Below are 13,569 nucleotides of genomic sequence, written 5' to 3'. Positions count from 1 at the left end.
AGTCCAGAACAGGAGCAAGAAGCAAGCCAGAAGTTATGACTAGATAACAATCATAGAATACAATAACATACCAAAGCTCAGTAAATCTGTGTTGCCCAGGAAAGCTCAGCTGTGACCAGGAAGTCCTCATACCCCATCCTGTCCATAGGAGTCCAGTTGTTGGCTGGATGATCAAAGGCTGCCCATGGCCTAGATAGATGTTGCAATGGCTTGGTGTCTCACCATATGAAGAGATCCCCAATCTATCAATTGATGTCATGGCAACTCTTGATACAAAGGAAGGGAGGTTTTCTGTGGTCTATCTCTCAGAAGGATCAGTCATTTAACAGGGGTGGGGAAGTCCCCTCTCTTTCATTGTTCAGGAATTCAGCCAATAACAGGCCTCATCAGACAATGTGTGACCCATCCAAAGCTGCAAAAGCATGCAGTGCTCTATTCAAGATGGTGCAATGCACGAGGTGGGACAAGAGCTGCATTACTCAGATTGGTCCTTCCTACTACATGGTTGATTGCCACTGAGCTATAATGGCTGGCAGGTATCTTGTCTGCTGCTTGGTAGCAGTTTGCCTACATTCCATGGGGCCACCTACATGTGGTACACAAATGGTCAGCATGAGGAGATCTTTCCTAAGCTGCGCTGAAAAAATTACTGTTTCCTCACTGTAAATTCCAATCTAGTTAAAGAATGTACAGAAGATGTGTCTGCATGGTTCTAACCATGTCCCTTAAAGGAAAAAATAAATGTGTTTTGTAAAACCTAGCCCAATATAAAATGTGGAGCTAGAAATCCCAGATTGCACTCAGCTATCATTTGTTTTGTGTGGGCTGAGAGGGGTGATCTCATGCTCTTTCCACTCCTTCCTTAATCCACTGATTATGGGAAAGGTTAAAGCACATGTTTAGTTGCCCCCTTGAATTTTGGTTAGGTTGTGACCACTCTCTGCTCCAAGCTAGCATTTATGTCCCACCCAGGTTACAAAGTACATTTTGATCTTAAATCAAATACTTTGTTCACCAAGCAGCAGGTGGTGATCCTATTTCTTAACTATTAATTTCAACAAACTTCTAAACAGGCAATTTCCCCACCACATTATGGTCTATATTCATGCTCGCTCTTAGGGAATCTCAGACAATTCCATCAGAAACTGAAATATGAACAGAAATTGTCACAGTTTGCATGCTTGTCTGGTCAGGAATAGAGATCATAAAAGTGAATATGAGCAGGTTTCGGTTTTTTAGTACACTAACATTATGTAAATAATTACAGTGATACCTCGCGTTAAGAACTTAATTCGTTCTGGAGGTCCGTTCTTAACCTGAAACTGTTCTTAACCTGAGGTACCACTTTAGCTAATGGGGCCTTCCGCTGCCGCCACACGATTTCTGTTCTCATCCTGAAGCAAAGTTCTGAACCTGAGGTACTATTTCTGGGTTAGTGGAGTCTGTAACCTGAAGCGTCTGTAACCTGAAGCGTCTGTAACCTGAGGTACCACTGTACCTCATTTTTGCAGTTTTTTAAAAATGTTGTCCTTCCTTTGAAATGCGCTTAAATTAATTACATAATTAATTATGCTAGTTTTTGCTATAGCGGCCCGTGAGATGAATTACATATGTTTTAGTGGAAGCCAAACTGCAGAGGCAAAGAAACAGTGCTGATTGCAACAAACACAAGGTGGGATGGAAATTGCTCTCTCCTTACATCCCTAACTCCTTCCTCCAAGTTACAAATGACTAAGGCTAGCCTTATCAACTCTAGCCTGATCCTGAAGTCAGTGCCCACATGATTCAAATTGCATGGAGAGCCATAGCAGTGTCATAGGTGCTAACTTTGCCCTTGGCACTGCACCCTAGGCTGGCCCTTACCTGAGGTTGTCCAAGTACTGGCAGAAGGTCTGAAGAGAGGGAAGCCTGCATACAGGCTGTTGCTATGAGCTGGAACTCTAAGGGAACACCAGCACCTGAACAGGGCTACTTTCTAGTTAACCATATCTTACCACCCACCCAAAAATGGTAAGCTTTGAGTGATTTTGAATGACAGGCATATTTATTGAGATCAACATATCAGAACACACTGGAAGGAAATCCTGATGGAATAATAGAATGACAGTTTTGTTTTTAATAAATTCACCCTTAGTTGAATCTTGATTCAGCCATATGTGCCAGTGTGGCATAGTGGTCAGAGTGCTGGATTAGGAGCAGCAAGAGCCAGGTTCAAATTCCCACTCAGGCATGATGCTCATTGGGTGACCTTGGCCCAGTCACCATCTCACAGCCTAACTTACCTCAGAAGAACCATGCATGCTGAAGCTCCTTGGAGGAAAAGCAAAAAATGCTGTATATGAATTAAATACCGAAAATGTTGAGCTTCAACCAAGACTGCTGTTCATTTATCAGTCGTGTTATGCGTAGTAGTGCTAGTAACTGGAACATGTCATTACTGTGATATTCACATTGCTGTGCTAATCTCTGCTCATTTTCAAGATCTGGCGCCAAGATACACACTCCTTCCTTTCCCATGACCTTATGTGTCTTAATTTGCCTGCTACATTGAGTCACCTCCACAGGAGGTACTTACTCCCATTCCATAACCTCATGTTATGCTGCTCTCTTGTTTGTAATTCTTGTTTTTTCAACATAGTTCTGTTCAACTGCTACCAAACCAATGAGTTCCAACTATCTAAGATTTCAAGAAAACAAATGATGTATTTATTATATAGGGCATTATATGGTGTTTCTAGATGGGCTACAGCTGCCATCACCCTTGACAATTGACCATGTTGATTGGGTGCTGATGGGAGTTGGAGTCTAAAAGAATCTAGATAACACCCCTTTGGGGAGCTGATATAGGTGGCTTCCAACAGCAGCTGACTAGACCTCTTGTCCCTCTCTCCACCACTGCACACCTCTACCAAAAGGTCCCTGTACCCTCCCAGAGTATATTTGTGTGTGTGTGTGTGGGGGGGGGGTGGGATGCCTGGGGAGTGGACGAGAATCCATTATGCCAACAATATCTGTTGTGTTGGTGCATGGATTTGCTAGCTACCTTGTATAATACGTACTTTCCCATACAAAAACCCTATAAAAACTAGTTTTAAAACATATACAATATTAAAACAAATAAAAAACAGTAAAATCATAGCAATCATAACAATTCCATTCCATTCCTGCACAAAGATTAAAGATAGGGCTACTAAGAAACAAATAGCAACCTAATCTGCGCTGCCAATTGAAAGCAATCTGAAAAAGAAACACAAATGACAATGGGGACAGAGCTGATCCCATTTCCTGAGGGAAGGAGTTCTGTAAGTGCCATCACTGACAAGGCCCTGTTTCCCATGTTTGCCAGCCTAATATCTCTTCCTGGTGCCCATGCACAGCACTTCTCTAACCACACTGATGCTCTGGAAGGTTCGCATGGACACATTAAAGGTAAAGGTACCCCTGCCCGTACGGGCCAGTCTTGACAGACTCTGGGGTTGTGCGCCCATCTCACTTAAGAGGCCAGGGGCCAGCGCTGTCCGGAGACACTTCCGGGTCACGTGGCCAGCGTGACATCGCTGCTCTGGCGAGCCAGAGCCGCACACGGAAACGCCATTTACCTTCCCGCTGGTAAGCGGTCCCTATTTATCTACTTGCACCCGGAGGTGCTTTCGAACTGCTAGGTTGGCAGGCGCTGGGACCGAGCAGCGGGAACGCACCCCGCCGCAGGGATTCGAACCGCCGACCTTTCGATCAAGAGCACCTTCAACATTTTCTGTTTTTTGTTTTTAAATATCACTAAAGTATTACCATTATTTCTGGCAAAGTCAAAAGCGTTTTAAGCTTCTCTTTTCATTTCATTTCTGCAGGTGTTTCCTCAGCTGCTTGTTTTCCATTGCTAACTTAGAAGGAAACCCCATGGAATTCTGGGGTGGCTACTTACAAGTCAACAAACAGTTCTAGCTGCACATATTTTTTCATATAGATTTCTTGCAGGAACTATAGGCTCCTGTTTGGCACCCTAATAGAGGCATACACATCCCGCTGAAACCAACAGGATTTGCGACCATTTCCCTCATTAGGCTTTCATCCCATGGGAATGCTCCTACAAGTCACATGTTTATTTAAAATCATAGACCCCAATACAAATATTGGTCTGTGCATACAGGACTCCCATACATTCAGGGCTCCTAATTCACACCGAATACATGCAACCGTGAACATGTATCACTTTGTACATATACAGTGTACACTTTCACTCGTAAAAGTAAAAGTGTGCATAACCAGAGCTCCTATGTCCCCAAGAGATCGCTGGATGTGGTGATCACATAAACATAGAATTGAGAGGGGTTCAAAAGGTTATTTAGTCCAACCCCTGGCAAAACAACAAAATCCACTGCTACAGCATTTCTGATAGGTTGGCAACCATCTTCCTATCATGCAAGGACTTCTTAAGCAGTACTGATTTGAAGAGAAGTGAGCTGAGAATCCAGAAAAACACACACCTTTCCTACACTACAAGATTAGACATGAGAGGGACTTTCAGGATAGGTGGGCCCGGACAGACATAGATCAATGATTTCACACTGAAATGAATGGGATTGACACATGCCCATCAGCACAGTCAAAAGCACTGAAATACACCCCAGACTTTGTACACACTGTGAGAGTGCCCCCCTCCTGTCACATGCTGCCCACCCCCATAAAAGCTCCTCCTTTCTGGATACCCAAAGGCATTAAAATCTCCAAAAAAAGTAGCAGGTTTTTAAAATGTGCACTGATAAATCTATCCACCTGAAATGCTGCTTTGGGGGGACAGACTCGTTCTACTGCTCTTGCATGAAATCCAAGCAAGTGAACATGACTTTTTAATACAACAGCCTATTCAAAGAAGGCAGCGTGACATGTACATTTTGGACGGGGGTGGGGAGGGCATATTTTAGAGTTTCCCTTGAAATGCCTTAAATCCTGAAAACTCCACACTCCCACTTCAAAACACCCAGTGGATTACATTCTCTTGAGCCAAATGGAGACACTATAAAAACACAAAGGGGTTAGCGGAGGGGGAGTGCTGGAAACAGTACAAAGAAGGAGAAAGGTCAACAGACAGAAGAGTTACTCTACCTCAGCAAAATGCGGCCAACTTCGAAAAGATACAGATTGTTGCTGCCCTCTGATAAGGGTGTCTTCTTGGCTGCCGACCGCTGAGCTGCCTTCAATGTCAGCATGAAAAATGTTGCCCTCCGTTGAGGCAGAGCTGAGGGAGAGATATCCCAGGCAGAAGAATAGAGGAGAAACCAGGGGCCAGGCCAAGATCAAAGCCATCTCCTCCCCTCACATCCAGCAGTGATTCTGCAGCTTCCGAGCACTGATTTCTGCTCCTGCTTTAATCGCACCCCCTTTGGTTTAGTGGCGCCTCAGTTGTTTTAACTTCCAGCTTCCAGAGGTGGCACTTCTAAGGCAGCTCTTCAGCAGATCCTTATTAAAAGGAGTGCCTTTGCTTTCGCTCGCTGCCTTTCCGTGCCTGTAGCTCCTCTGTCTCCCTAGAGGCTCCGGCTGAATAACATACAGATGGGCAGTGCTTAAACAGAGAGTGTCAGAATGCGGATTGTATTCCAGGAAAGCACCATGAGCTGTGCTGCCACCTTATCTTCACTCTGTCAGGATACAGACTGAGGCTGCATTCAAAGCTCTGGCTTCCTTCAAGTTGTTATTATCATCACTCCTTTTCCACCTTCCTCGCCACCCACTCAAACTTTGCCATTCACACACACACACATACACGGGTCAGACTGCTTCCTCTCTTCCTACTGCCAAGCCCCACAATCAGGGTTTAATTAATAAGAAGCTTCCCGAGTCAGATGGACTCTTGGAATGTTTTAAAGCACTTTCAGTCACAGAAAATGTGAATTAAAAAATAATATGTTTGCAGTCTCAACAGACAGAAGAGATTCTAGGCATTCTAAATGTTGGGAGGAGTTGAAGCGCCTTTTCTTTTGACCAAAAGATCAGGTTCACGAGAATTGCAAGACCATACTTTGCAGGAAATGTGCAGCTGAACACAGTTAATTAGCCGTCCTAATTCTCCTCAGCCCTACTCCTCATCATCATGTCTGCTCGCAAAAAGAAAAAGAAAAAGAGCATCATTCAGCACTGTTTTGGAAAGGGACTTCATTACGCAAATGCATGAACTTTTATTTACAAAGACCAACTTGTTTTCCTCTTCAAGAGATGCTTTGTGAGGTCCCTGAAACAAGGCTCTTAGTGTATAGACGCCTGCCAACTATACTGGTTGGAATGGACCCTGTAAAGTCTCTTGACATCAGCATGTGGACTAATGTTTCCAAGGCTCTTAAGCAGGGTTGTCACCTTTTCCTTTAAGCATTCCAGTTCCTACCTGGATCTTTTTCTCCCTTCTGATTCTCCCCAAAGCCTTTCTCCCCTCCCCTAATCAGTTTAGTGCTGTAGATCAGGTGTCCTCTCCCACTCTCTGACCAAGCAGCACTGTAAAAATACTGCCTATAGGTGTAATGTTATCATGCAAAGATGTTTTGGGGGGAGATAGGATTTTGCCCAGACATACTTCCAACAACCCTGTAAGTGACCATTGTTACCCATGCCTCAAGTAACAGCCATGCTTGACTACTGCAGTGTGCTGCACATGGGGCTGCCCTTGAAAATTTATCAAATTTCAGGCGATTCAAAATGCAGTAGCTATATGTCTTGTCAGTTCTGTAACAGGTTAAGTGGCACCCTGTTTCTAGGTTCAGTGACAAGTGCTGATGCTGACCTAGAAAACGGCTTGGAATAAGGGTAACTCAAGAATCACCTACTCCCATATGAAACTGCCCAAGGTCCTTGTTGGGTACCCTCATCTACTGAGACTAGGCAAATGGGGAATGTGGATTGGACCTTCTCTATGCCAGTTGTGAAATGCCATCTCCAGGTGAAAATGATTTAATCCACCTTTTAACTTGGCTAGTACATTGTTGTCTTACCTGGCTACTTGTCCTGAGCCCCTGGCCTACCTGGCGGCAAGTCAATATGTCAAGTCCCCAGTCTGGGGTTAATCCACATGTCCAAACTGAAGCACAGTCCCACACAGACCATGGAGCATCCAAGCTGAGGTCCATCAACATGAGCAGCTGAGCAGACACAGCTCCTTAGCTCTAAGGTAAAGGTAAAGGGACCCCTGACCATTGGGTCCAGTTGTGGCTGACTCTGGGGTTGCAGCGCTCATCTCGCTTTATTGGCCGAGGGAGCTGGTGTACAGCTTCCCGGGTCATGTGGCCAGTGTGACTAAGCCGCTTCTGGCGAACCAGAGCAGCGCACGGAAATGCCGTTTACCTTCCCGCTGGAGCGATACCTTTTTATCTACTTGCACTTTGACGTGCTTTTGAACTGCTAGGTTGGCAGGATCAGGGACCAAGCAATGGGAGCTCACCCCATCGCGGGGATTTGAACTGCCGACCTTCTGATCGGCAAGTCCTAGGCTCTGTGGTTTAACCCACATCGCCACCTTTTTATACTCTGCATGCTGATTGAGGCATCTGCGCTCGATGAGTCATGTGACTCTCACATGTTCCAAGCCTCCTCCAGCTGAGGAATCACAAGCTCCTCCCAGAGATGGCCAAACCCCACATCCCCAGCTAGGGTTTGGACTAGGGTGGGCCCTTGCCTGCCTCAGCCTCCTAGAGCACCCCTCTCACTGCTCCCTATGCCCCAGAGCCCACTGTGTTCATGGGGAAAGGGGCTCATCTGGCTCTGGTGATGGGTCCTGCTGCTCTGGTTCCTGTGCAGCTTTCACCACCCCTGCCACCAACCTCTCCTTTCCCATCCCCAGTGTGTGCCAGTCCCAGCTACACCTCTCGCTGGAATCCTCTTCTTCCTCCTCTTCCTTGTCCTGCCAGTTCATGACACTACTGCTTTACATGCTCTTTAAAAACTTAATATTTAATTTCAACAAAAATAAAATAAACATATGGTTAGATGCTACCTTGAATTTTGACATTAATGCTTTGAATTTTTTTAATGTTGGTCTATAGAACCATTCTAACCCTTCCAAGGTTGAAGGCTGGTTGGAGGGGGGTTGTAAGGATCTCCAGGAAGAGCTACCTGAAACCTTGAAGAGCTGCTATCCGTCAGTGCTGACAATAGTGAGCTAGATAGACCAACGGCCAGACTCTGTATAAAGCAGCTTCATATTTCCGTGAAAAGGGAGAGGGAATGCCTGGACTCTGGGTGGTCTTTTTCTCCGCTGCTGTCACACCACTAATCTGTAAGGCAAAGAGGGAAAGGTAAAATGGCTACACTGACCAGGTTTTCTGGCCGTTTCACCACCCTGTGCTGAGAACTACCCTAGACAATGGTAAAACTGACAGGCTGGCAAAACACTAGTCGGGTGGCCACTCTTAACACAGTCTGGACCGTGATCTGAATTAGAAGGAAGAGAGTTTTCATTCTGATTTTCAGTTTCTGAATGTTTGTGTGGATATCCAGTTTCAAAAGAAACTGGTTTTGATGAGTTCAGGGCCACCTGCCACCCATGATGCGAGGTGAGGTGGTCACCTCAGGTGGCTTATCTGAGCAGGTGTGCCCCTCCTCTGCCACCTGCTGCTCCGTCCTTGCCACTGCCTTTGCTGCTATGGGCGCACTCCACCATCACCACCGGTGCGCCCTGTGTGGTGGAGGGGGTGCACTGCACCCATGGCACAGTAGGCAAAATGTCCTGGCCTGGCCCACTCTACCTCAAAGTGATGTACTTGCCTCAGATGGCAGATGCTGGTTGGTGGTGAGCAAGTTGGAGGTTAGAGCTGTGACTACCACTTAGCCTGCCCTGTGCCCCTTAGACTAACCTGCTGCCTTTGAGTATAATACATTACCTCTTTGCCACAGCTGAACAAAAAATCAGTCACTAGTCCAATTGGCTTCCACGGGGGGATATGAAAGGCACTGAGCTCTGCTTCAGGCTGTAAAATGTCTTGGACATGAAGTGTGTGTGTGTGCCCCTCCAGATTGGTGTTTTATTGCGAGTGCCTTCTGCAACATGTTCTCGACACATGCCATAAGGTGCATTCACTGCCTTCTACAGACTCATTTTTCAATCAATGCACACACATTGTCGTCTTCATATTGTTGGTATGTCATTCTTTTAATGTCTTGAAAGCTATTATAAGCTCCCTTGTGTTTTGTGACACATTCTGAAGCCCTTCTTGCCTTGTGTGGAAACGGAGAGCACCTTCCCTGGGAACCTCCTATTCGGGAGGGTCTTGTAGCCTTGTTTGGTTGCACTTGTATAGCCAGTGATAGAACACCTGATTTGCATGCAGAAGGTCCCAGGTTCAAGCCTTAGCATATCTAGGCAGGACAGGGCATATCACATATGCCTTTTTCCATTCTCCATGTCTCCTCCAAACCTCTCTCACAATTTCATCCCATCTCTTCTTCTCTTCCAGGATCAGGAGTCAAATCCCTGCTAAGCCACAAAGCTTGTGGGTTGACCTTGGGCCACTCACTGTCTCTCAGCCTAACATACCTCACAGGGGTGTTGTGTGGATGAAAGGGAGAGCGGGAGAACCATGTATGTCATCTTGAGCTCTTGGAGGAAAGGTTGGATATAAATGCAATAATAATAATAATAATAATAATAATAATAATAATAATAATAAATAAGAAACTGGCCATAAGCTGCTCCTCGAATTCTCTTTCAGTTTGCCAGCAATTTGCAGAGCCATTCTACATGTGGATCCTGCAAACTGTGGCATGAGATACCCATTTTCTTCTTGGTTTCCTTGATCACAGCATGTGTCTGGGGAAAAAGATAGGAAGGGTTGAAAGGCAAGTCTCTATTGCAACCATCAAGCACATGCACACTAAGAGCTCCATTTAATACTACTTTTAAGAAGCAAGATCTATTTCAAGAGGGTAAAACATAAAAGCTATTAGAGCACTATCTTTAGAAAAAGAAAAGTGCTTAGAAAAATATTGGAACAAGGAAAAAACTTAGGGAAAGTGGAGCAAAGATTGCATTTGATAGTTCCTTGCCCGGCCAACTATATATTTGCAGCCTTATAAGATCTTAAAACATGGAAGGTCATGTTACAAAGTGAGAAGAACGAAAGGGGACACAATAATAAAATGTTCACTGTAAGATGTCTATCAGTAGGCTGGCCCTATATGAGGAACAGAGAGGAAGTTTGACAAGACAAGGGCTGTTTCTCAGTGCTAGGAAAGAGGTTGCTGAGAACTGGCTGTGAAGCAACAATCAGGCATCTTTCAGACTTCTATTGCCAGATTGGGTGGGTGGATGATTTTTGTCGGTTTCCAGTTCACATGATCCACAGTAATTAATACCTCTGGGAAGCATTGTGAGGAAAAGGAGACTGCAGAGTCAAGTCACACAGAGAATGGCGAGTTTGTGTATGATGCTGTTCTCTGTTCAAGCTCTTCTTAGCTTCTGAAGCAAAGAACTTTGCCAGTTATTACCTTTGCCAGTTATTACCTTGGACTTATCTACTAGTTGTATTGTATGTCAAATCAGGCCCTAGCAAATTCAGTGGCTACTGTTTATTTAATTTATTGTATTTTTTACTCCCACCTTCCTCCTACCTCCAAAAGGAACTCAGGGCAGCTTAAAAGTGGCACATCCTAAATTCTTATTCCATTGTTAGTTACCTTATACAGGGCAGTTTCTAGCTCACTTATAACCAAGATAAAAACATAGAAATTGAAACTTTGATTGGAATCTAACATAGTGCAAAGTGGGGTATGTACACTGGGAATGTGGTCGGCTCAGGCAATGGGACTTCCCGTTCCAGGAGGTGTACCGTGGTCAGGGCTGGGGGGCCTTCAACCTGGTCCCAGTTTTTTGGGGGGGCACATTCCTCACAATGCCCTGCCAGTCCTCGAGGTTGGCAGGGTGTCGTGAGCTGTTGCATTCTTCTGAAGCTGCCCTCTGAGTGAGAAGGACACAACAGGCATGTGCCCTGCCAGCTCTTCACCGCTTTTGCAAGTATCTCAAAGCAGCACTGGGCTCACAGGGTGCCATGAGTGCACCCCTTAAAGCAGGGCAGCGTTGGCTGGTAGGGTTCCCCACTGTGCGGCCGGGCAAGCAGCACAGCGCAGCCCCCGCTTAGCTCCAGTGGGTGGGGATCACTCCAGCGGTGTTCCCCACATGCCCTGCCCCCAGTGCATTTGAATTTGGATACATTTCAGATAGACAAGACAAGACTACGAACAGTTTCCTGGATATGTCATAGTTTATCTAGCCCAACTTTTTTTTTTTTGTACTCACCAGATGCATCTGGAAGGTCACAAGCAGGCATAGAGGTGATGGCCACCCTCTCTTTATTCCAGGCAACTGGTTTTCAGAATATAGTGCTTCTGAACCAGGAGGACTTATCCAGATATTATGGCTAAGAAATTATTGTTGTTAGGGTGTGATTCCTGTAACATGCAGTTTGGCATCTTCCATATACGTAGTAGAACTATATTAGAGTGTCTGATGTTTCCTCATAGCTTAGATTGTCCATGAAATGGCTACCAAATAACTAGATAACAGCTAGAGCAAAGTGATGCTTGGACCCTTTAGCACTATATATCACCATGGGGAGATGTTTCAGGAAGGTGGGAAAGAAAAAGGCCCAAACATTACTGCAAAGGTCCATTTTCCAGACAAGAGCATTCTTGCTCAGGGGCTTTGAATACGCTGCAACTTTTTGGAGCGCTTGGGATGTCCTTGAGTTAACTAGGGGTGGAATGTGTCCAACAGCTTAGGCCAACACTCTTGGGAAATAACATTTTCTCTTCTTACTTCCTTCTTCTGCTATCCTTGTTCTTTCATACAAGATTGTATTACTTTCACCATTTGGTCCGGCTGCTGTGGGAGATGCTAGGATTAATGCCGCAGAATGATCCAGCTGGATGAAATAAATACTGCCCCCCCTGCAATATTTGGAGTTCTCAAGAAGCAAGCAAATAAACAAACAAACATGAACACATGTTCTACTTTTTTCTTTCTTTCTGATCTTCTTTTGGATGCTTTGTTTGATTGCCCTTTCCCATATGACAGTGTTTTCGCCTTGACATCTCTAATCCTTTGCACTGTGAACTTTTGGCATTTGGCCAGTCTGGTTTATGCTATGAATACCAAGCTAGTTTTTCTCTTTCTTTCACTCCTAAGGCTCATTCTCTCCCTGCAATGCCCTGAAAACATGGCTTGTTTTTGTTTATCTTGAGTCTGATGAACATCCCCAGGATGATGATGATGATGATGATTTGATCTCCATATGGGACAGCTGCGTATTCCTGCATTACATAGGGGATTGAACTAGATAATCCTCAGGGCTCCCTTCCAACTCTATGAGTTATTTTTTACTGGGGGGGGGAGGCACATCTGCGCATTGGCAAGAGTTCTCAAAGTTATGATCGTGAAACAGTAAGGGAAAAGGAAGTGTGGACAGTGATGTAGTGCATCTGTTGTGTTACAAAAACTGAAAGATGGGTGGGAAATCATTTATAAGATGCAGAACTCTATGGTTATGTCTCATGGGGAAAATGGAAGCAACAGAGTAGCTGGGGAAATAAATAATAATAATAATAATAATAATAATAATAATAGTTATATAAATTATAGTTATAGTTATTATAGTATACAGAAAACAGCTCATTGAGCCTAGCATTTAAAAACACAATGCTGATGAGTTTGCCAGGGCAAAGGCCTCTTATATACCTGCTAGGATTGACAAGGCAACTGACCCTCACCTGAATCTCATAACTCTCCTGACAGGTGATTTGCTCTGCAGTCACAGTGTGGAAATAAAGGATGAGCACTCTACTACTCAAATTAGGCCTGGTGTTTTTGTTACAATCCCCTTCTCAATTAAGTAATCAATTTTAATCTAGAATTTAAATTCTCAAAACTTTCTTATTAATTCGAGCAAGTAAACTACTGCTCTCACTTCATTACAAACAGTATTTCTACCTGCAACACACTTGAGCAAACCTGCTTCTCTTCCTTTTATAGATATTTTGTTGCCATTTGCAACTGAAGCTGCCTTTGATTAGTTACCATTTAACTCTTTGGGGAAATGATTAGCATCACATGTCATGTGCATGGAAGTTACCAAATCAATTAACCAACTAGGGTTACTGTTTATAGCACCAGTTTTCCTATAACTTGATATTGCTGGATAGTTCTGATGAACTGCAAAAGCATTTTTAGTTTGCTTTCTGTTGCCACCCTGGAACTTTTCTTTATTAGTGCCACTTTGTTTTGTACGATTCCTTGCAAATGAAGGAAAACAACTTTTCTCCTTGTATATGTTGATAATAGGATTTTGGTTACTGAGAACAAGTAAGAGTGTACAGAAACAAGATTGGGTGCAGTCCTGGCCAGGACATAGGCATGACGCACCTGTGACAAAGGTGACCTGTGTGCTTGCTTGATTAACAGCTGTTGGGAACTTCAAGGTCCTTGCTCTCCCTTCTTATGGTCTTTATATTGGACCTGGAGACTCCAATAGAGAACATTTCATGTCAAGTAGGAGGGCAAGTGGGCACCCTATCAAATGACAAGGCAGGAGCTACACG

At 44.5% G+C, this 13,569-nt stretch overlaps 1 protein-coding gene across 1 annotated transcript in view; it reads right to left on the bottom strand.

Moving 5' to 3' along the window:
• LAMA4 (laminin subunit alpha 4) overlaps positions 1-5,860 on the bottom strand; it is a 78,024-nt gene extending 72,164 nt beyond the window's left edge. The window contains exon 1 of the mRNA XM_079971602.1: positions 5,104-5,860. Coding sequence (XP_079827728.1) covers positions 5,104-5,304 — 201 coding nt within the window. The 5' untranslated portion in view covers positions 5,305-5,860. The remainder of the gene's footprint in view (positions 1-5,103) is intronic.
• Between the last annotated feature and the right edge of the window lie 7,709 nt (positions 5,861-13,569).

This window comes from Podarcis cretensis (assembly GCF_951804945.1).
Source record: "Podarcis cretensis genome assembly, chromosome: 3".
Lineage (NCBI taxonomy): Eukaryota > Metazoa > Chordata > Lepidosauria > Squamata > Lacertidae > Podarcis > Podarcis cretensis.
This window is presented reverse-complemented; position numbering and strand designations above follow the sequence as displayed.